Source organism: Pseudophryne corroboree, chromosome 7 (assembly GCF_028390025.1).
Source record: "Pseudophryne corroboree isolate aPseCor3 chromosome 7, aPseCor3.hap2, whole genome shotgun sequence".
Lineage (NCBI taxonomy): Eukaryota > Metazoa > Chordata > Amphibia > Anura > Myobatrachidae > Pseudophryne > Pseudophryne corroboree.
In genome coordinates, this window is record NC_086450.1 from 492,369,151 (window position 1) to 492,392,305 (window position 23,155).

The following is a 23,155-nucleotide window of genomic DNA, read 5'->3' on the forward strand; positions in this document are numbered from 1 at the left end:
CACAGATATGGTATGTGACTGAGTCACTGTGTGTATCGCTTTTTTCAGGCAGAGAACGGATATATTAAATAAACTGCACTGTCTGGTGGTCACTCACAGTCACTATATAATATATTATGTACTCCTGGCTCCTGCTATAACCTATAACTGCCTGGCACTGCAGTGCTCCCCAGTCTCCCCCACAATTATAAGCTGTGTGAGCTGAGCAGTCAGACAGATATATATAATATATATATTATATAGATAATAGATGATGCAGCACACTGGCCTGAGCCTGAGCAGTGCACACAGATATGGTATGTGACTGAGTCACTGTGTGTATCGCTTTTTTCAGGCAGAGAACGGATATATTAAATAAACTGCACTGTCCTCACTAGTAAACTCTCTGCACTCTCTACACTTCTACAGTAACAGTACTCCTAGTCCTTAGCTCCAGTAAATCTCTCTCTCTATAAATCTCTCTCTCTTATAATCTAAATGGAGAGGACGCCAGCCACGTCCTCTCCCTATCAATCTCAATGCACGTGTGAAAATGGCGGCGACGCGCGGCTCCTTATATAGAATCCGAGTCTCGCGAGAATCCGACAGCGTCATGATGACGTTCGGGCGCGCTCGGGTTAACCGAGCAAGGCGGGAGGATCCGAGTCTGCTCGGATCCGTGAAAAAAACCATGAAGTTCTGGCGGGTTCGGATTCAGAGAAACCGAACCCGCTCATCTCTAATGCGCATGGTAATTTAACACAAAATTTAGTAGATTTACTCAAGCTCGAGCGACGTTTTTTCACGCTCGAGTGATCGTAGTGTGATTGACAGGAAGTGGGTGTTTCTGGGCGGAAACTGGCCGTTTTCAGGGAGTGTGCTAAAAAAACGCAGGCGTTCCAGGCAAAAACGCAGGAGTGGCTGGAGAAAGGGGGGAGTGGCTGGATGAACGCTGGGCGTGTTTGTGACGTCAAACCAGGAACTAAACTGACCATGGTGATCGCAATCTAAGAGTAGGTCTGGAGCTACTCAGAAACTGCAAGAAAATATTGAGTAGCAGTTCTGCTAATCTTTCGTTCGTACTTCTGCTAAGCTAAGATACACTCCCAGAGGGCGGCGGCCTAGCGTTTGCAATGCTGCTAAAAGCAGCTAGCGAGCGAACAACTCGGAATGAGGGCCATTATCAGAGGTTTTCAAACGTGATCCTCAAGGCACCCCACTGGTCCAGGTTTCAAGCTTATCCAGGTTTTGCCACAGGTGACTTAATTAGTCAGTCGGGTTGGGTATGGGTGACTGGCACCGGGGATTAATTGGTTAAGGGACACAGGGTGCAGGGGCTGAATTACCATTGGTTCAGCAGGTGCATTGCCCAGATCAGCAATGGGTTATCCCCTGGCTCCCTCATTTTGAGAAATGTTGGATGAATGGCCCAGTGCAGAGAGCATGGTAGGCCTCACTGCCTGAGGTACAGTACCTGCCACTTACGTTATGGAGGCAGGGCTGACCTTGTGTGTGCCGGTCCTGCCACCTATCAGCGCAGATGATCACAGCCACACACTGCCTCTAATTAGCAGACAGCTGTATATGAATTCTGAGTCACTTCTGTCTGTGAATTATAGGCAGCTTACACCCGGTGTAACTGGCGCTGACAGAGGCTGCCTGCCCGAGTGCTAAACTGAGGAAAGCAAAAGGGGCAGGGGCCCCTGTCACAGACAGAGGAGAGGCCACTGTGTTTCTACCCCCTCCAAGATACATGCCCGATGTTCTCCGCAGCAATCAGGCCATCATGCTTGTTCTCCTGTCACCCACTGTCTCCCCCTGCCTCCCGCTATCACCCTCTGCTTCCCCTTGCCTTCTGTTTTCGCCCTCAGCCTCTCCTGCCCTACGTTGTCACCCTCTGCTTCTCCCTGTCACCCACTGACATGTGGCATATTGTGAACTTGGGTTGGGGTGGAGGAGGGGGGCCCAAATCATATTTTGGAAACTAGGCCCACCACTCACAAGTTCCGCCACTGACAGGGTGGGTTTACCCCTTGTGGTACTGTGTGTTAGTGTGGGATAAAAGGAGGGCAAGTGAGCCCTGTGTGTATTCTCGAGCATCAAGGATTGTACTACTGTAACATGTGTATGCTGTGATTGCCCTGAGCCCCTTCAGTGATGGGAATGGCTTTTCTCCAGATATTGAGAAACAAATAATAAAAATTATTTTGCCTTAAGACGATGCGTCTGCTGAATCCTGTGACCATCAGAATAGTGCAAAACACTATTCCGTTCTCTGGCTGTTCTGGATAGAGCACATTGGGGCTAATTCAGATGAGTACTGGAGCTATTGCCTCTTTGGAAGCAGCAGTGATAGCAGGAGGCGTCTTTTACAAGTAGACACCTCCTTCTGCAGTAATGATCCGAGCTGTGTCCCAGTACGCCGCATCCTATCACTGCGACTCCATCACTCATGGGTCACGTGCTTTGCAGCTGCTGTGTTGGCTTTTCTGCATGCACAAGGATCGTTAAGTGGGGGAAAGGCTAGTTCTTCACTCACAGTATACTCCTGATCTCTATCTCTCTCCCTCTTTCTCTCCTCCCCTCTCTCTCTCTGTCTCTCTCTAGCATTGTTTCCTCAGCTCTCATGTTAAACCCTCTTGTTTTTTTCTGCTTGTTTCTCCCAGATTCTTTCCTTCATGTGAGCTCTTTCTACCCTTTACCCTCTCCCCATCACCCACAGCCTCTCCCCATCACCCTGTCTCTCCCTGTCACCTTCATCTTGTCACCCACTGCTTCTCCATTTCACCCACTATCACCTCTGCCTCTCCCTGTCACTCACTACCTGTCATCATCGCCCCGTTACCCTCTCCCTGCCACCAACTGCCTCTCCCTTTCTCCGACTCTTAATCACCCTCTGCCTCTCCCTGTTATCCTCTTCCTGTCTCTCCCTGTCACCAAAGCATATTTTTGCACCTGGGTCCACCATTCACAAGTTCGGCCACAGGTCCTTACATTTAACATGCATGTCTATAAATACGCACCGCACATTAAATATAACATGTTTTTAACATGTATATACGTTTACAGTACATGGCACATAGTGCCAATAGCCTACATACATGCAACTCTGGATACAGGCAAGATCTGCATTTATCTCCATATGCAATGCGACTGCACCTGAGCGCATCTCCAAATAAGTCCCTAGATGTCAGTGCCATATAGAAGCACAACACTCTGTTGGCTGCAGGCTACACTGTGCCTCAGAGGGCTGTTCCCAGCACACAAGCACTTCGCCTTTTTCAATGATATAGTAATGAATGGACCACTCTATGCTGTCACTTTTTCGAGTATATTTTACACTTAACTCTTTACTTATCTTGTACTTGCAGTTATTGTGTGCATAGATACCTGTCACCCACACGACTGCTCGGATGTGTATGCCCAGGGTCTGTCTACAGATGGTGTGTACATGATATACCCAGGTGGAGGGCATTCCCCTGCCATACCTGTGTACTGTGACATGACCAGTAAGGGGGGACCATGGACGGTAAGTAACAGCAGTGACCTCACACTGCAGGAGGGGTTCCCAAATTATAGATGTATACTGTATGTGGATTGCAGAAGTTGAGTCATTACTATACACCTTATTATACATGATGGCCCTCATTCCGAGTTGTTCGCTCGCAAGCGGATTTTAGCAGATTTGCTCATGCTAAGCCACCGCCTACTGGGAGTGAATCTTAGCATCTTAAAATTGCGAACGATGTATTCGCAATATTGCGATTACACACCTCGTAGCAGTTTCTGAGTAGCTCCAGACTTACTCGGCATCTGCGATCATTTCACTGCTTGTCGTTCCTGGTTTGACGTCACAAACACACCCAGCGTTCGCCCAGACACTCCCCCGTTTCTCCGGCCACTCCTGCGTTTTTTCCGGAAACATTAGCGTTTTTTCCCACATGCCCATAAAACGGCCTGTTTCTGCCCAGTAACACCCATTTCCTGTCAATCACATTACGATCGCCAGAACGATGAAAAAGCCGTGAGTAAAATTCCTAACTGCATAGCAAATTTACTTGGCGCAGTGCGAACATTGCGCATGCACATTAAGCGGAAAATCGCTGCGATGCGAAGATTTTTACCGAGCGAACAACTCGGAATGAGGGCCGATGTGTTTATCATACATAGGATTACCATACTAGCCCTTTAATCTGGGACAGTCATGGATAACACAGGTTCTGTGGCTGGCTGGCTGCAAGCCTGCATCTTACCTGGTTTTAATCAGCCACAGAACCTGTGTAAATCATGAGCTTCCCGGTTTAAAGGGATAGTATGGTGTATCTAGTCATACAGAAAGTGCCTCTGCAGCCATTGTTCAGCATGACTGCAGTTTGTAAAGACACACTTCTGCAGCTCTCCCAACTCCTGTGGTGATTTGCACACAGACCACTTTATATAAATAACCCACCTCCAAACTCATCCTCATTCATAGGGGTAAATTTACTAAGATTCGTATTTTCCCGTTTGAGGTCAAAGTTCAATCACGAATTACATCGAAAGTGTAAATATGCAACTTTTTGAATTGATTACGACTAATTTACTAAGCTGCCGTATTCTGCATTTTCGGGTTTTCCGATGTCGATGTCATTCGTTTTTTTTGTCAGTGTTTTACGTGAGTGACTTGTAAAACACTGCCGACTTTAATACAATGAATCTTGGCCGGATCTGAGAGATCCGTGCTGGGCTTCATTGTGCACCTTGTAAAAAAAAAAAAAAAATGTTTAACTGTAAAAAAAAAAATTGCGTGGGGTCCCCCCTCCTAAGGCAAACCAGCCTCGGGCTCTTTGAGCCAATCCTGGTTGCAGAAATATGGGGAAAAAATGGACAGGGGTTCCCCCATATTTAAACAACCAGCATCGGGCTCTGCGCCTGGTCCTGGTTCCAAAAATACTGGGGACAAAAAGCGTAGGGGTCCCCCGTATTTTTGAAACCAGCACCGGGCTGCACTAGCTGGACAGATAATGCCACAGCCGGGGGTCACTTTTATACAGTACCTTGCGGCCGTGGCATCAAATATCCAACTAGTCACCCCTGGCCGGGGTACCCTGGGGGAGTGGGGACCCCTTCAATCAAGGAGTCCCCCCCCCAGCCACCCAAGGGCCAGGGGTGAAGCCCGAGGCTGTCCCCCCCATCCAATGGGCTGCGGATGGGGGGCTGATAGCCTTTGTTCAAAGTGAATTATATTGTTTTTAGTAGCAGTACTACAAGGCCCAGCAAGCCTCCCCCGCAAGCTGGTACTTGGAGAACCACAAGTACCAGCATGCGGCGGAAAAATTGGCCAGCTGGTACCTGTAGTGCTACTACTAAAAAAATACCCCAATAAAGACAACACACACACACCTTGAAAGTATAACTTTAATACATCCATCCACACCTCCATATGCACATACTTACCTTATGTTCCCACGCAGGTCGGTCCTCTTCTCCAGTAGAATCCATGGTGTACCTGTTGAAAAAATTATACTCACATAATCCAGTGTCTTAGGCTCCTCGGTAAATCCTTTTGTAATCCACGTACTTGTAAAAATAAAAAAACGGATACCCGACCTCGCACTGAAAGGGGATCCATGTTTTCACATGGGTCCCCTTTCCCCGAATGCCAGAAACCCCCTCTGACTGATGTCTAAGTGGGTTTCTTCAGCCAATCAGGGAGCGCCACGTTGTGGCACCCTCCTGATCGGCTGTGTGCTCCTGTACTGTATGACAGGCGGCACACGGCAGTGTTACAATGTAGCGCCTATGCGCTCCATTGTAACCAATGGTGGGAACTTTGTGGTCAGCGGTTGACTTTCAGTGCGAGGTCGGGTATCCGTTTTTTTATTTTTACAAGTACGTGGATTACAAAAGGATTTACCGAGGAGCCTAAGACACTGGATTTGGTGAGTAGGATTTTTTCAACAGGTACACCATGGATTCTACTGGAGAAGAGGACCCACCCTCGTGGGAACATAAGGTAAGTATGTGTATATGGTGGTGTGTATGTATGTATTAAAATTATACTTTCAAGGTGTGTGTGTATTGTCTTTATTGGGGTATTTTTTTAGTAGTAGTACTACAGGTACCAGCGGGCCCATTTTTCCGCCGCATGCTGGTACTTGTGGTTCTCCAAGTACCAGCTTGCGGGGGAGGCTTGCTGGGACTTGTAGTACTGCTACTAAAAACAATATCTTTTCACTTTGAACAAAGGCTATCAGCCCCCCATCCGCAGCCCATTGGATGGGGGGGACAGCCTCGGGCTTCACCCCTGGCCCTTGGGTGGCTGGGGGGGTATCCCTTGATTGAAGGGTCCCCACGCCCCCAGGGTACCCCGGCCAGGGGTGACTAGTTGGATATTTGATGCCACGGCCGCAAGGCACTGTATAAAAGTGACCCCCCGGCTGTGGCATTATCTGTCCAGCTAGCGGAGCCCGGTGCTGGTTTCAAAAATACGGGGGACCCCTACGCTTTTTGTCCCCCGTATTTTTGGAACCAGGACCAGGCGCAGAGCCCGGTGCTGGTTGCTTAAATATGGGGGAACCCCTGTCAATTTTTTTCCCATATATTTGCATCCAGGGCCGGCTCAAAGAGCCCGAGGCTGGTTTGGTTAAGGAGGGGGTACCCCACGCATTTAAAAAAAAAAAAATTATAACATTTCCCACACCTTCCCACTGATAAACATGCACGGATCTCATGGATCCGTGCATGCCTATACAAACACAGGATAAAAAAGCAGGTCTGTTTTTTTTTAGCACTTTTTCACGATTTGTATTTTAGCACGGCAGTGTTTGGCTATTGTCGGCAGTGTTTGTGTTTTGCACTTTTTAGTAAATGACCGATTTCTAGCAAATTGCAGGCGTATTTGACCGATGGTGTATTGATTTGTGATTTTTTCCTAGGACTTCCAAAATATTACGAATGCCCTCATCACTGCCGAGATTTTTGCTTAGTAAATTACCGAGATGACACTTTGAAGAAAAAACGGCATCTCGGTCAAAATCGGGACCTTAGTAAATATACCCCATAGTGTTTAATTAAAATATAATAAATGTATCACTGTAAGAATAAACAGAAACCTAAAATGAAAAACTAACCCAGGCACAATGTTTGCAGACAAAGAGCAGGAATCAGGATAGATGCTATTTCCATCATGGACCCTGTAATGATAACAAGTCCTCTCCCTTCATTCACTTTACTTCCCATGACAGCATTATGGGGCCCATTTATCAACAAGTGATAAAACTTGTTGTGGATAATAAATGGTGCTCCAGCCAATCAGCTCCTAACTGTCATTTTTCAAACATATGACAATTAGGAACTGTTTGGCTGGAGCACCATTTATCATACGCAATGAGTTTTAACATTTACAATGAGTTTTAACATTTACAATGAGTTTTAACACTCATTGATAAATAGGCCCCTACATCTTCCTCTGCCTGTCGGTTCTGGGTGGGCTATTCATTGTCTTTGTGCTAAGAGATATGTCCTACACTTTACTCCTGAGCATTTCATTCTTCTCATCTTCAGGTGTTTCAGAAGAGGTTTGATGGGAGTGTGAGTTTTTACCGTGGCTGGAAGGATTATGAACAAGGATTTGGCCGAGCAGATGGAGAGTACTGGCTGGGTAAGTCCTTCATGCTTCACATTCCTGAGAACCTTCCTTCCCGACTCATCATTGTTCCTGTACAAATAAAAAGGTTATGTAAAAACTCACCTTTCTATCCTATCCAGGTCTGAAGAACATTCACCTTCTCACCCAAAAGAGGTCCTATCGTCTTCAGATCAACCTGGAGGATTTTGACAATGATGCCCGTTTTGTGATTTATAATATCTTCTCCATCTCTCCTCTTGCCATCTCTCCTGAGGAAGACGGCTATAAACTGCACATCGCTGGATTTCAGGAGGGCGATAACAACAGGCCTATTCGTGAGTGACAAAAACTCCCAAATCCATGTTTTAATTTTTATGTCTTCATTGTTAAGTCCCTGGACTAAAGGTGGACTGTTGTGGGGATTAGACAACAGACCTGGTCCATGGAGACCTACAGGAATCCAGTATTGTGCAGATGGCATAGCCTAGAGTAGAAAACTGACATTTGTGAAAACTTAATAAATAAGTGAACTAAATGACGGATATGGCTGGGGCCGGTGGAACCTCCAGTCAGTGACTAAACAAAGCTCTGTAGATGACTTTCTTGCCACTGCTGAGTTAGCAGGACAGAGTTTCTCAGTATGGAAATGTACAGTAAGCATGAGCCAGGCTATCAGGTAAATCACTTTGTTCTTTTTACTTCTTTATCAGTATATTATCGCAGTACCTGAGAGTAAGCAGAGACAGAGACATTCATCCCATCCGTCTGTATAGTAAGCAACCAAATGTATGTTCTTCCTTTACAGAAGACTCTCTAGGCTCTCAGAATGAGATGAACTTCTCCACTTATGACAATGACAGAGACACATATCACGGAAACTGCGCAGTGACATATAAAGGAGCCTCTTGGTACAAGGATTGCCACAGCGCCAACCTCAACGGCTTATACCTGAAAGGCCCCATCACCCAGTATGGCACCGGCATCACATGGGGTGGTTGGAGAGGGCATTACTACTCGCTCAAGAAGAGTGAGATGAAGATTGCAGTGAAGTAAGAAGAGATGGGGCAGTAGAGCCAATGTGTAGCATCATAAGCATTACCAGACTGCTGGATGAAAGACAAAGCAGCCCCACATTTCTGTTCTTCATTTCCCCCTTCCCTCTTTTACCCCTCCATTTACAATCTGAATGGCCTCTTGCCCTAGGGTGGGCTTATAGCTTCCTTTTCTGAGCTCACACAATATCTGTACATTTAATGGCATAAGAACAAAGTATAAATAAATACTATGCAAAAATAAAGTAAACTCTGGTGGAACATACTGAATGCGGTACTCCGGTATATCGATGAGATACACAATGTGCCCCAGTTTGGGTAATTTCCGCTGCAAGATACCTCAACCATGTGATCTTTGTGCCATTGAGCCAGAGTGATTGGGAGACTGTAGGGCGGATGTAGACTCAGTTCTACACCAGTTTCCATAGAGTATCTTATTTCACACATTTGCAGAAAGAGAACCCGACCTATATGTCTATAGTGATGCATTTCTGGGGCTCCACTATTGACCTAGTATTTTTGTGACGTATCATGGATAAGTTTTTTGACAAAGATATAAATCCCATGTTCTTTCACTAATGCATTTCAATATGATAGCCAAAGAAAGACAACACACAAAAAACAATAAATCATTTCATTTGCTAGGCAAAAAAAAAAGCTGTTTCATGTAAAACAAGTGAAAGCATGAAACCTGTCCTGGTCTTGATGGGGCCAATGGTGTCAAGAATTTCACAACAAACAGCAGAGTTTGAGGGAGTCTCTTCTTCCGGGGACATAAAGCAATATGGCAGACACTGTATGTTGTGGCGAAATAACGTGTCATGTGCAATTTGACACAAGTCTTCTACATGTGTGTAGCTGGTTACAAGGGATTATATAAGTAGAAGGACCCTGGTATTATTGATTAATTTCTATCTTCTAAAAATATGTCCTTGGATTGAATAGTATACAAATATAGGCCCTCATTCCGAGTTGTTCGCTCGCAAGCTGCTTTTAGCAGCTTTGCACACGCTAAGCCACCGCCTACTGGGAGTGAATCTTAGCATAGTAAAATTGCGAACGAAACATTCTCAAAATTGTGATTACACACCTCGTAGCAGTTTCTGAGTAGCTCCAGACTTACTCGGCATCTGCGATCAGTTCAGTGCTTGTCGTTCCTGGTTTGACGTCACAAACACACCCAGCGTTCGCCCAGACACTCCTCCGTTTCTCCAGCCACTCCCGCGTTTTCCCCAGAAACGGCAGCGTTTTTTCGCACACACCCATAAAACGGCCAGATTCCGCCCAGAAACACCCACTTCCTGTCGATCACATTACGATCACCAGAACGAAGAAAAAACCTTGTAATGCCGTGAGCAAAATTCCTAACTGCCTAGCAAATTTACTTGGCGCAGTCACATTGCGCATGCGCATTAGCGACTTATCGCTCCGTTGCGGAAGAAAAAATACAGAGCGAACAACTCGGAATGACCACCATAGCATCATCCAACAGAGCCAACTAGGCTCCCTGAGAGTCCGGGGCCACAAGCAAAGCTTTGGGCAGCTCAGATATAGATAATGCTTAGGGGTATTTGGGCAGAATCCAAGTACCTATTGTGGTTCTTCTTTAATAACAGGAGCGGGGCTGGTTGGACTGACGTTACCACAGAGTGCTTTACATTACAGATTGTTTGGGGTTTTGCTTACCAGTGACCTGTAATTCCTCATCAATCCGAGTGGTGGCATGTGCCCAAACTAGACTATAAAGGGGGGGTTTATTTCCTTCATGATATTACTCTAATATTCATAAAGCAAATGTACTATTTTTATAATTTAATGACTTCTCATAATCACTAATTCCATACCTTTTAATAATGTCCTCAGAATACTGCTATTGGATGGTGATTTATATATTGGATTACCTGTGACAGATTGTGGTTGGTTTGTGGTGTATCTTGCAATACATTCTGGAATGCTATATAGTGGAGTATTTGTGAGAAATGTTGGTTTGTACAACAAGATGGCTGCTACCTTGTGTTTCATTCATCCCCTTTGAGCCATACACTTGCAGACCATACAGAATCATGGGAGTTTCCTTCATTTCCAAAATGGAGTCTGGACACACAAAGGAACCATGTGGTAACACACACACACACACACACACACACACACACACACACACACACACACACCTCTTTCTCTCTCTCTGTATGTCTCTTTATCTCTCTTGTATCTTACATTGTATTTGACCCATACTGTTTTTTAATACATGTGAACAGTGCGAGTATCAATTGCTTCTATAAATACATTCTTACTATTTATATACCTGTGTGCAATCTTTCTTGAATAGAATTATCCTGATGATCAGGGGCGTATCTAGCCATTGGCCAGGATGGCACTCGTCAGGGGCGCCAGCTGAGGAGGGGCGCCGCCTGGCTGTGCCACCCGTGGCCAAGGGGCAGATTCACTATGCCCCTGTGTCCCCCACCTGCAGGGATGACCGGCAAAGACCACTGAAGGCAGCAGCCACTGTTCTTGTTTCCGGGGTTTGGCATTTGCACCGCTCCGCAGTCTGCACTACAATCAAGTAACTGCAAAACTACAGCTCCCAGCAGCCATTGCTGCTGTGAGCTCCCGGCAGCAATGGCTGCTGGGAGCTGTAGTTTTGCAGAGTTACTTGATTGTAGCGCGGACTGCGGAGCGGTGCCGGAACCCGGAAACATGAACAATGGCTGCCGCTGCTGCCTTCTGTGATTTTTGTCGGGCATCCCTGCGGGTGAGGATCTGCCCTGGCAGGGGGGACTACGCCAACACAGGTCGCAGCGGCGGATGACAGACCACCGGTCGGCCGCCCCCCTCCCTTCCAGTTAACTTCAGTGGCCGTGCTCCCCCCCCCCCCCCCTATATCCGCGGCTGCAGCGATATGTGTCACGTCTAGCAAAGTATGAGGATCCGGCAGCTGAGATTTGCCCGAGGAGGTAGCAGGCTGTGGATGAACAAGATGAGGGGGTTGGATATAGTTCCTTCGCATGGGACACAGAGCAATGAAGAACGTAGGCGGGGTTTGAGAGTCAATAGAAAGTATTATGTACAGGGCTGAGGTAGAGAACTGAGGCTGGAGCACGATGGTTAAGGAACGTAATTGCGGGTAAAGAACTGTGGGTTGTGGCTTGAAAGACGAGGTTGTGATTAATGAGCTGCGGAACTGTGGATAGCGGTTAAAGACGTGGCTGGAGGCGAAGAACTGTGGACTGTGGTTTGAAAGACGAGACTGTAGATGATGAACTGTGGAACTGTGGATGGTGGTTGAAAGACGAGGCAGAAGACCCCTCCTTTGCCTATATCGTAGGCAGATGTATAGGCTTGAATGGCCTTTTGCTGCTCCTCCATCCTCTGAAGCATATAGAGGGTTGAATTCCACCTCGTTACCACCTCTTGCTTCAGCTGATGGCAGGGCATGTTCAGGAGTGTTTGCTGGTGCTCCAGTCTTCGGCACGCGGTGGCTGAATGCCGAAAGTGGCCGGCAATTCTTCGAGCCACCGACAGCATCTCTTGCACGCCCCGGTCGTTTTTAAAAAAATTCTGCACCACCAAATTCATTGTATGTGCAAAACATGGGACGTGCTGGAATTTGCCCACATGTAATGCACGCACAATATTGGTGGCATTGTCCAATATCACAAATATCCAGGAGAGTCCAATTGGGGTAAGCCAATCTCCGATGATGTTCCTCAGTTTCCATAAGAGGTTGTCAGCTGTGTGCCTCTTATGGAAAGCGGTGATACAAAGCGTAGCCTGCCTAGGAACGAGTTGGCGTTTGCGAGATGCTGCTACTGGGCCGCCGCTGCTGTTGTTGCTGCGGGAAGCAATACACCTACCCAGTGGGCTGTCACAGTCATATAGTCCTGATGCTGCCCTGCTCCACTTGTCCACATGTCCGTGGTTAAGTGGACATTGGGTACAACTGCTTTTTTTAGGACACTGATGAGTCTTTTTCTGACATCTGTGTACATTCTCAGTATCGCCTGCCTAGAGAAGTGGAACCTAGATGGTATTTGGTATCGGGGACACAGTACCTCAATCAATTCTCTAAGTCCCTGTGAACTAACGGCGGATACCGGACGCACGTCTAACACCAACATAGTTGTCAAGGCCTCAGTTATCCGCTTTGCAACAGGATGACTGCTGTGATATTTCATCTTCCTCGCAAAGGACTGTTGGACAGTCAATTGCTTACAGGAAGTAGTACAGCAGCAACAACAGCAGTGCCAGCAGCAGTAGGCGTTACACTCAAGGATCCATCGGAGGAATCCCAGTTAGGAGAGGACTCGTCAGACTGTTCAGGATAATAGAACTGACACTGGGCAGCGAGAACAGCACTGGACTACTGTACTGTACTACTATATACTGGTCACCACAATGCAGCACTGATACTGAGCACAGATATTGAGCTGATATTGGGCTATTCAGGCAGAGAACGTAGCCACGTCCTCTCACTATCTCGACAATGCATGAGTGAAAATGGCGGCGACGCGCATCTCTTTATATGGAATCCGAATCTCGCGAGAATCCGACAGCGAGATGATGACATTTTCCCCCGTTCGGGTTTTGCGTGTAAGGCGGGAAGAACCGAGGCTGCCTCGGACCCGTGTAAACCACGTGAAGTTCAGGGGGATTTGGATCTCGACGAACCGAACCTGCTCATCTCTAATTAAAAGGTATATAATTAGTGATTATGAGAAGTTAATAAATTATAAAAATACAGTAGTACATTTGCTTTATGGATAAGAGATTAATATTAGGAAGGAAATAAACCCTCGTTTACACAGACACTGGTTAAATGCCAACTGCTCACTCAGGTGGTGCACGTGGTTGTAGAAAATATATCACTGCCACCACCACCATGCGCATTCACCTATGTCTAGATTTCATATGCAGTTGCTTGTCTACTACTCAGTTTCAGGTGATACTGCACTGAGTGTGTGTGTGTGTGTGTGTGTGTGTGTGTGTGTGTGTGTGTGTATATATATATATATATATATATATACACATATGTTGAGAGGCACTCAATTATGCTGTCCAGCTGCCGGGGTGCCGTTCCTACAAATAATCCACAGCAAATCCCATGTGTATGGGAAGGACGGCACTCCACGGACTTCTTAAACAGCAGCACCTTGACAAAAAGGCTGTTTAGGCCTTGAAATGTTGGACAATAAATGTATTCTGTTTAAGAAGTCCGTGGAGTGCCATCCTTCCCATACACATGGGATTTGCTGTGTATATATATATATATATATATATATATCTGGTATAGTTGGCACTCAATGGTCTGTGGTATTGCTGGGGTGCCCTCCTTAAATGCATATACAGTCACATACGGCTTGTTTGTGCAGACGGACTATCACCAGTCAGTGCAGGACAAGTACAGGTGGCATAAGAGCCGGCCCTAACCAATATGATGCCCTAGGCAAGATTTTGGCTGGTGCCCCCTAGCACCACCGCTGGTTCCACCTCTGACCTTGCACCTCTTTCCCAGCACCATCACCCCTCATCCATAGCAGTCCTTATTTTGGGGGTTGTACCCCCTATATTTTAAATAGGAACAGTTTGCACATTTGGCACACAGCCCAAAAAGGGGTTTGTTTTTGCTGGCAAGGGGCATTGCCACACAATAGTAACCCCAATTACGCCACACAGTACTGCAACTTTATTCACATTTGATCATGCAATAGCTTCCATAATTCATATTACATCCCACAGTAGTATCACTTTACCTTATAAACGTTACTCCTCACAGTAGAGCTCCTTATTCATATTACATCACACTGAATTGCTCCTTATTCACATTACACCACACCCTGTTGCTCTTTATTCACATTAGACGACACAGTGGTGCCCTTTCTATATGAAACACCACATAGTAGAGCACCGTATACACATAATGCCACACATTAGTAATGCATTTATACACATAATTCCACACAGTAATGCCCCTTACACATATGAGACACATTATTAATGTCCTTATAAATATAATGCGCCTTACACATTATGACAACCTTTATTAATACCCTTTTACACATAATGTCCCTTACACATATGAGACACATTATTAATGTCCTTATGAATATAATGCGCCTTACACATTATGACAACCTTTATTAATGCCCTTTTACACATAATGCCCCATACACACATGCGATTTCAAGTTAAAGAGACTCCCGCACCAGATTATAAATAAATGATCCTATGTAGGGAATATTTATAATGTAACATATTGTGTTGACCAAACAAATATTTCAACACAAGTGTATTAAAGTGGTGCTGCTTGTTGATATAAATATATAGGTTTGAAGAAGAAAAAAGCAAATCAACTTTTTGTAGCAGCACTCATTCCCTAAATTCTTTTTTAATCAAAAATATGATACATTCAGATAATTTATTATTAATAATGTAAACTATAAGAAAGATTCTCAATACCCACATGTGATATAAGTGCCTTTATTATTACCACATATGATGTATTATATGTCCCCTTATTATAAAGGGGACATGTAGAGTGAAATATTAAAACAATAGAGACAGAAAAACGTGTAAAAAAAAAAAATTTTAATTTATGTGTATAAAGATGTATTTAAAAGAAAATGCTGGTACGCTGTCTTGATTTATAAATCAATAAATACCTGTGATTCAAAAAATTATTGAATAATTTGTTTAATTTTTAGAAACAACCACTAATTCCTTTTGCCAGTGATGGTTATACAGGGTTAAATGTATCAGTGTTGTAACATTCCTGGTGAGTTCTCAATTCTGTAAATCACAATGCAACATTTGTTGCTATATAGTAATGTGATACGAATGTTGCAAACAACACTGCAAATTCCCGGATGACAGTTTATCTGTCTGATTATTTATAAATATGAGGCTCTTATTGTCTTAAATAGCACCGGTATATGATGTATATGATCAGATGCTGGCAAATTGTTCTTTAATATTGGGTATTATGGGTTGCCCCTGTTGGGGTGTATGCTCACTAACCAATACCCCTTAATTGATATCCTGCAATTACAGCAAAATCCTTGATAAAACTGCAAATTCACACAGTACTATCTTAAAAATAAGCCCGCTTTAGCACCTCTTTATTAGATTATATAAGAAGGAGACATAGGATTTATATATGGATGTTGATACTACTACATATAATGCTGTTTTAAGTGTACAGCTAATCCAGACACGTATGATTCACGAGTTGGTAATACCATCCTTACACAACCACTATTTATTGTAATGCCAGTGATGTGTGCTCACAATAAATCAAACATGCCACATTTTTCAGAGATATAAATATCTTATTTTAATCTCTCATATATTGATGTAATAATTCCAGGACCTTTTGTTGCCACAGTATCTGGTTGGTATTACAATGCGGCACAGGCACATATTGATAATTGACACTTTGATGCATATTGTGAAGCTTTTTACAAACAAATGTGATTTATTCATAACCTTCTTAGTTGATATCCTGAATCAGAAATGCAAATTCGCACAGTACTAGCTTGCAGGTGAACCTGCTTTAGCACCTTTATTGTTGGATTGTATAGGAAGGAGACATAGGATTTATATATGGCATGCCACGGACTTGTTTAGAAAAGCAGTGTATTAGTGAAAAGACATCCTTAGTCTGACGTTTCATCAGCACGCAGGGTATTTTTTTCAAGGACAGATGATGGAGAAGCAAACAGTGCATTAACAAAACTTACCTTAAATACCCAAGACACACTCCAAGTGTACCGAGAAGACGCAGTGGGCGGGGAATCTCCAGCATCCAGCTGCAGCCAGAGCTGCCAGAGATTCCCCGCAATATGTGACTGACTGTATGTGTATATATATATATATATATATCTCCGTATGTTGCAGTAGGCACTCATGTATAACACATATATGGCCGGGGTGCCCTCCTTGCAAGTATAGAATGTGGATGGCTTGTAGTACTGAGAGACAACGCTCTGCTCCCATGAGACAAACACAGGTGGCACTCCTCGGACTTCAAAAAATAGTGATGTTTATAAATGAAAAAACAGCATGAAGACTCTTCATGCCGTTTTTTCATTTATAAACATCACTATTTTTTGTAGTCCGAGGAGTGCCACCTGTGTTTGTATCATGGGAGCAGAGCGTTGTCTCTCAGTACTACAAGCCATCCACATTCTATACATATATATATATATATATATTATGTTAAGTGTAGCAGTCACTTAGCCACTTTCCTGAACTGTTAGTAACAGACTGGCTCTCCTCCACACCAGCTTCGGACCCTGCGGGTGGCGTCACAGCGTCCACGTCCTTAATCACGCCCAATGCGTTTCGTTCTGTCAGAACTTCATCAGGAGGTGTAGTTTATCTCCATGGATCTGTCTATATATACCCCTCTGGGTCCTGGTCATTAATAGTAAGAATTAATTACTTAAAATACCATGACCGAGTACATACTCTACAATGGAATAATAACCATTTATAACACACACATTATAGGTAGGAGATTGTCCTTTCTGGTCCGCTCCACAATAAATGTAACCCGCTTTATTATACTCAGATATAGTTTAACCAGTTAATTAGGTTATAATATATCTTTGACTTTCCATTACCTGGTTAAACTCCTCCCAGTGAGTAATCTACATATCTTTTAGTTTCTGTACAATGGGACTTGAAGATTCCATCCCCCCCCCCCCCCCCCACAATATATAAACAGATACAGAGTCATTTATATGTAACTAACACCGAGACTAATATCCTGATACATTATGTTACAACATTACTGTTGCTGGGTAATTAAGTACTCAGCTGTCTATGTAGGGATGTGCAGCTGGGCAGCTGCATGGGATTGTTAATCAGGGTTCAGCAGTGGTTGGTGCAGCACCATTTATATTCCCTTCCTGGCCGCTCTCAAATCACTGGTGATAGTTCCTACATTTGTGAGACCTGTCAGCTCATGTGAGAACCTGCCAGCCTGTAAAATACCCGTGATTCTGAGATCCTGATTGACTGATTCCTGATCTGATCTAGCTAGCCGTGAACTAAGGTTTTGGTGTGGAATTTCCACACAGGACCTGTCTTGCCTACGTTTCTTTATTGTATCCATCCTGTGCATTGTTGCATTGCAAATCATTAGTACAGGTATTTACAGTCTTGTTGTTCATAACACCCTGTGCATTGTTGCATGTACATAGATATTGTCATTTTATATTCCAACCTGTGCATTGTTGCACTTACGTGCATTAGGTTATCTTGTCTCTGTCTGCAAATAGTGCAGCAACATCTAGCCAGGGTTCTGTGTACGTCTCCCCGTACTGCAACCTACTCTTGCTCAGCCTCCAATAGCCGCCTTGTCCATACATAAAACCTGGGGGAATCTGAGTACGGGGCGGACCTAATCTGCCCTGCAAAGACGGCTGCTATAGGCAAAGTCTTTGGCTGCAGGAGGGTAAGGGTAATTGCGTGAGTGTCACCAGGAACCATCAGATAGCTCACAGCACACTGTAGTCCACATAATAATATCACCAGCCAAAAACCGTAGCTCCATGGGTCGTTTGTGTCCGGATGGATCCAGCACAAAATACGGCCCAGATTCTGTCTGGCGAGATCCAGGGTTTGACCCAACAGCTACGGAACTTTACCCTTCATGTGGACACCCAGGAGGAAACTCGTAGCCTATAGCACACTGTAGTCCACGTAACAATTACATCACTCAATTATACGTTATTGATACAATCTATCATTTAATGAGAAACATCCTGTAAGAAAGGCACGATGATCCCTCGTTTAAACCAAATGGTGCAAAACTATTTGGGGTATAAATCCAGCATGTCTCACGCTGAGAGAGTTTTTTTAAAATGTCTCCCCTCTTTCATTCATATTAATGATTTCAATGGCCTTAAAAGTGAAACCCTTCATATTCCAGCCACCACTCTCACCACATAAAGTAATATATCATAGTGTCCCACGTCATTTTGCTTTGTAACATGAATCTGGCACATTGCCGGCATTCCACGCGTTGACATTTGTACATTGCGGTGTTGACATTATGAATGCTGATATGCAAATACAGTCCTTACGACTGCGTCCCCTCTGCGTGAGATGAAGTAATGGGATAAAGGATTTGTTCTATCTGACCCAAACGGCCATGTACGCAAGGGACAAATACTTGTTCGGACAACATCAGGGTGACAATTTATAAAGAATTACATTGGCAATGTGAGCAGGGTGTGATATTATTACCTAGAATCGCAATGCAGGATGCCATTCTTACTGCGGGATGTATTGTACACCCACAGGGACAGAGGCTCTGAAAGGAGCCCATCCCTGCGATGTTCTCATTGTGGAGCTGTAAAGGGATATGTAAAGTAAGTGACATCACTGCGATTGGGCAATCCATTACTGGCTGCGCACACTGGCACATATATTAAGCCCTTGGTATAAATTACACAAGAACACAGGTAAATCTTCATCTCTACATACCTGGAGGGAGAGTTCTGGTCGGCAGTCGGACACAGTCTGAGGTACGTTGCTACGGGTGATGGTAGACTGAAATTGTACTTTTGTTACCCTTAATTGCAGTTTCATATATAGAAGTAAATTATTCTCATTGGTTTAAATGAGTTGTATTTGGTGGCAATTCCGCCTATTGGTTAGAGCTGCAGACTGCCGGGAATAGGGGAATTTATTATGGCCATAATGTATTATATGATGTCATGTGTCGACTGTACATAAAAAGAATTCCTTTGTTATTATAAACAATTTAGTTTTGCAAGTTTATCCCGCTAGCTTCAAAGTGCCTCAATCACGGGTCGTGGGTTTGTGTCATATATTCTTAATAACTATTAGAATTTTATTATGGTGACGAAAATCAGTTATGGACAGTGACTGGAGCTGCTCTGACTGGTGGATGGATGGAAGCAAGTACTAAAAAATGCATATACTGTAGACCAGTGGCTCTCAAACTGTGTGCCGTGGCTCCCTGGGGTGCCTCAGGACACATGCAGGGGTGCCTCAGGACACATACACGGGTGCCTCAGGACACATGCAGGGGTGCCTCAGGACACATGCAGGGGTGCCTCGGGACACATGCAGGGTGCCCTGGGTTGGTGCTCCAGGACCAATTCAAATTATTCATGGTCAATGTAATGGGCCAAAACCAGTGCTGGCGGCTGCTAATCTAAAATATGCGGACAAACAGAAGCAAATCTTGTCCCTCACCACACAACTGAACCTAAGGGGGACATATAAACACAATTTACTTCATTTAATATTTTGTTCTAAATTTCAGAAAAAGAAAGTTTTGTCCTGGAGGTGCGGTGAAAAAAATTCTGGTACTCTAGGGCGCCGTGATTCAAAAAGTTTGGGAACCACTGATGTAGACACTAAAAATACTATTTATTCAACAATCGGAACAAATAAATGGGTGTAAAACAAAAGTATATATATATATATATATATATATATATATATACATACAGAATATATATATATATATATATATATATTGTAAAACGGGTACTGGATTAAAGGATGTGTGAGGCAGGTCTTCTGGTCACACTGTCTTTTACTGGAATGAGATGCTATGCAAAGCACACACAGGCTTAAGCCTGGTCACACAGGTGCATAACCGAAAAGTAAGCAAACAAACAAAAAGTTCTAGCACTCCTTGTGCTCAATAGTTAATCCGCATCAATGGCTTGCAGCCACACGTGCCATGCTATCCTGGCACGCCCAATCTCCACAGTCCCTGGCACTACAAACTGTTCCCTACTTGCTGGCCCCTAACAGGCATCAGTGCATAGAACTCTGGGTAAATGCAAACTTTAAACTCTTCCCCTGCACCTTATTTCTTGCTATATATGTGTTCGGGATACAGTCATGCGACCGGTGGTGAGGAGACCTCCCCCCTACATTCCGCCCCTTCACAATCCTGACGGTCGGCATGCGGGTCAGGGACTGTTCCCACTTGTGGGTGTCCACGACACCCATAGAGTGGGTATAGAACCCATGGCAACTGCAGGTTGCCACCGAGCTGGCAGCGTGGCAAGCGCAGCCGGCTTCTTTCACTCCCCCCCCCCCCCCCCCCCGCTGGCATTCTGCGGCCGGGGAGCAGTACCGTGTGCCAGTCTCGTGTGTAGGACTCGTCATCCACAGTTTATGTGAGTGTGGAAACGGTGAGTCCCGCTCGTCATCTGCAGTGAAAGAGAATATATATAGAGAAATAATAAATATTTGGAGAGGTCTATAGAAAAGTGAAAGATTAGGATTATTCAATAGAATTTTGGAAATAAAACTACAAGAAGAACCACTCTCCCTATGGTGATAATTGAATCTAGTAAATACCATATAAGTAAACCAGGCTTTGGCAAACTGACTCTTGGGGGTATATTTACTAAGCTCCCGATTTTGACTGATTTTGAGTTTTTTCTTCAAAGTGTCATCTCGGGAATTTACTAAACTCAAATCTCGGCAGTGATGAGGGCATTTGTATTTTTTTTGAAGGCAAAGAAAAAAAAAATACGAATGAATACACCATCGGTCAAATACGTCTGTTATTTTATACAACTCGGTAATTTACTAAAAATTCGTATTTACAATCACTGCCGGCAATAGCCAAACACTGCCCGGAAAAAGTACAAATCGTAAAAAAAAGCAGTTTTAAAATAGACCTGCTTTTTTTTTACCGTGTTCTGATAGGCATACACGGATCTGTGAGATCCATGCATGTTTATCAGTGGGAAGGGGTGAGAAAGTGTTAAAAATCAGATTATTATTTTTTGCGTGGGGTCCCCCCATCTATGCATAACCAGCCTCGGTCTCTTTGAGCCGGTCCTGGATTTAAAAATACGGGGGGGAAATTGACTGGGGTTCCCCTATATTTAAACAACCAGCACCGGGCTCTGCGCCTGGTCCTGGTGCAAAAAATATGGGGGACAAAAACGTAGGGGTCCCCCGTATTTTTACCACCAGCACCGGGCTCCACTAGTCAGAGAGATAATGCCACAGCCGGGGGACACTTTTATATCGGTCCCTGCGGCCCTGGCATTAAATCACCAACTAGTCACCCCTGGCCGGGGTACCCTGGAGGAGTGGGAACCCCTTAAATCAAGGGGTTCCCCCCTCCAGCCACCCAAGGAGCTACACAACCAGCCACCCGAGGCTGGTTACGCATAGGAGGGGGGACCCCACGCAAAAAGAAAATTCTGATTTTTAACTCTTTCTTCACCTCCTATTATACACAATGAAGCCCTGCACGGATTTAACAGATCCGGCCGGGATTCATTGTGTTAAGTCTGGCAGTGTTTTACTAATCACTCCCGTAAAACACCGCCCGACATTACGAATGACATCAACATCGGAAAAAACTAAAATGAAGAATACGACAGCTTAGTAAATGAGGCGTAAAATAACAAAAAGTTGCAAATTCACACTACCGATTTCATTCGTGTTTAATCTCCCACCAAATCTGGACAATTACAAATTTTAGTAAATATATCCCACAGACTTTTATGGACCCAAAAGTCCTGATACATTGTTAGCAGCCAGCAGGGAATGCTGGGATTTGTAGTTCAACAACAGCTGGAGAATCACAGATTGCCTACCCCTAATATAAAATGAATGGAACCAGTAACACAAATACTTTTTCCTCAGAAGAAGATGTGGATTTGCTGCAACCTCCTCATCCTGTTCCTGTTTCTGGAGAGGGGTCATCAAGCTGCGGACATGGTGCCCGGTAACCAGGATAATAGTAAGTGATAAGTATAACTGGTCACCCTGGTAACACTGACTGTCACTGGTCACCCTGGTAACAACTGACTGTCATTGGCCACCCTGGTAACACTGAATGTACCGGTCCCCCGGGTAACACTGACTGTCATTGGTCACCCTGGTTACACTGATGTTGTCAACAGTCACCCTGGTTACACTGTCACCGGTCACCCTGGTAATACTGATTGTCACTGGTCCCCCTGGTTACACTGATGTTGTCACCGGTCACCCTGTTAACACTGACTGTCACTGGTCACCCTGGTAACACTGATCTTCTCACCAGTCACCATGGTTACACTGTCACCGGTCACCCTGGTAACACTGATTGTCACTGGTCCCCCTGGTTACACTGATGTTGTCACCGGTCACCCTGTTAACACTGACTGTCACTGGTCACCCTGGTAACACTGATCTTCTCACCAGTCACCATGGTTACACTGTCACCGGTCACCCTGGTAATACTGATTGTCACTGGTCCCCCTGGTTACACTGATGTTGTCACCGGTCACCCTGTTAACACTGACTGTCACTGGTCACCCTGGTAACACTGATCTTCTCACCAGTCACCATGGTTACACTGTCACCGGTCACCCTGGTAACACTGATTGTCACTGGTCCCCCTGGTTACACTGACGTTGTCACCGGTCACCCTGGTAACACTGACTGTCACTGGTCACGCTGGTAACACTGATCTTCTCACCAGTCACCCTGGTAACACTGACTGTAACTGGTC

At 44.7% G+C, this 23,155-nt stretch overlaps 2 protein-coding genes across 2 annotated transcripts in view; both read left to right on the plus strand.

Annotated features, from left to right (window-relative positions):
- Nucleotides 1-8,890, plus strand: part of LOC134943912 (microfibril-associated glycoprotein 4-like) — a 58,069-nt gene extending 49,179 nt beyond the window's left edge. Inside the window, exons 4-7 of the mRNA XM_063932479.1 lie at nt 3,351-3,508; nt 7,525-7,621; nt 7,729-7,923; nt 8,394-8,890. Coding sequence (XP_063788549.1) covers nt 3,351-3,508; nt 7,525-7,621; nt 7,729-7,923; nt 8,394-8,641 — 698 coding nt within the window. The 3' untranslated portion in view covers nt 8,642-8,890. The remainder of the gene's footprint in view (nt 1-3,350; nt 3,509-7,524; nt 7,622-7,728; nt 7,924-8,393) is intronic.
- Nucleotides 8,891-19,124: 10,234 nt separating this feature from the next.
- LOC134943913 (microfibril-associated glycoprotein 4-like) overlaps nt 19,125-23,155 on the plus strand; it is a 43,896-nt gene continuing 39,865 nt past the window's right edge. Inside the window, exons 1-2 of the mRNA XM_063932480.1 lie at nt 19,125-19,175; nt 22,306-22,402. Coding sequence (XP_063788550.1) covers nt 22,312-22,402 — 91 coding nt within the window. The 5' untranslated portion in view covers nt 19,125-19,175; nt 22,306-22,311. The remainder of the gene's footprint in view (nt 19,176-22,305; nt 22,403-23,155) is intronic.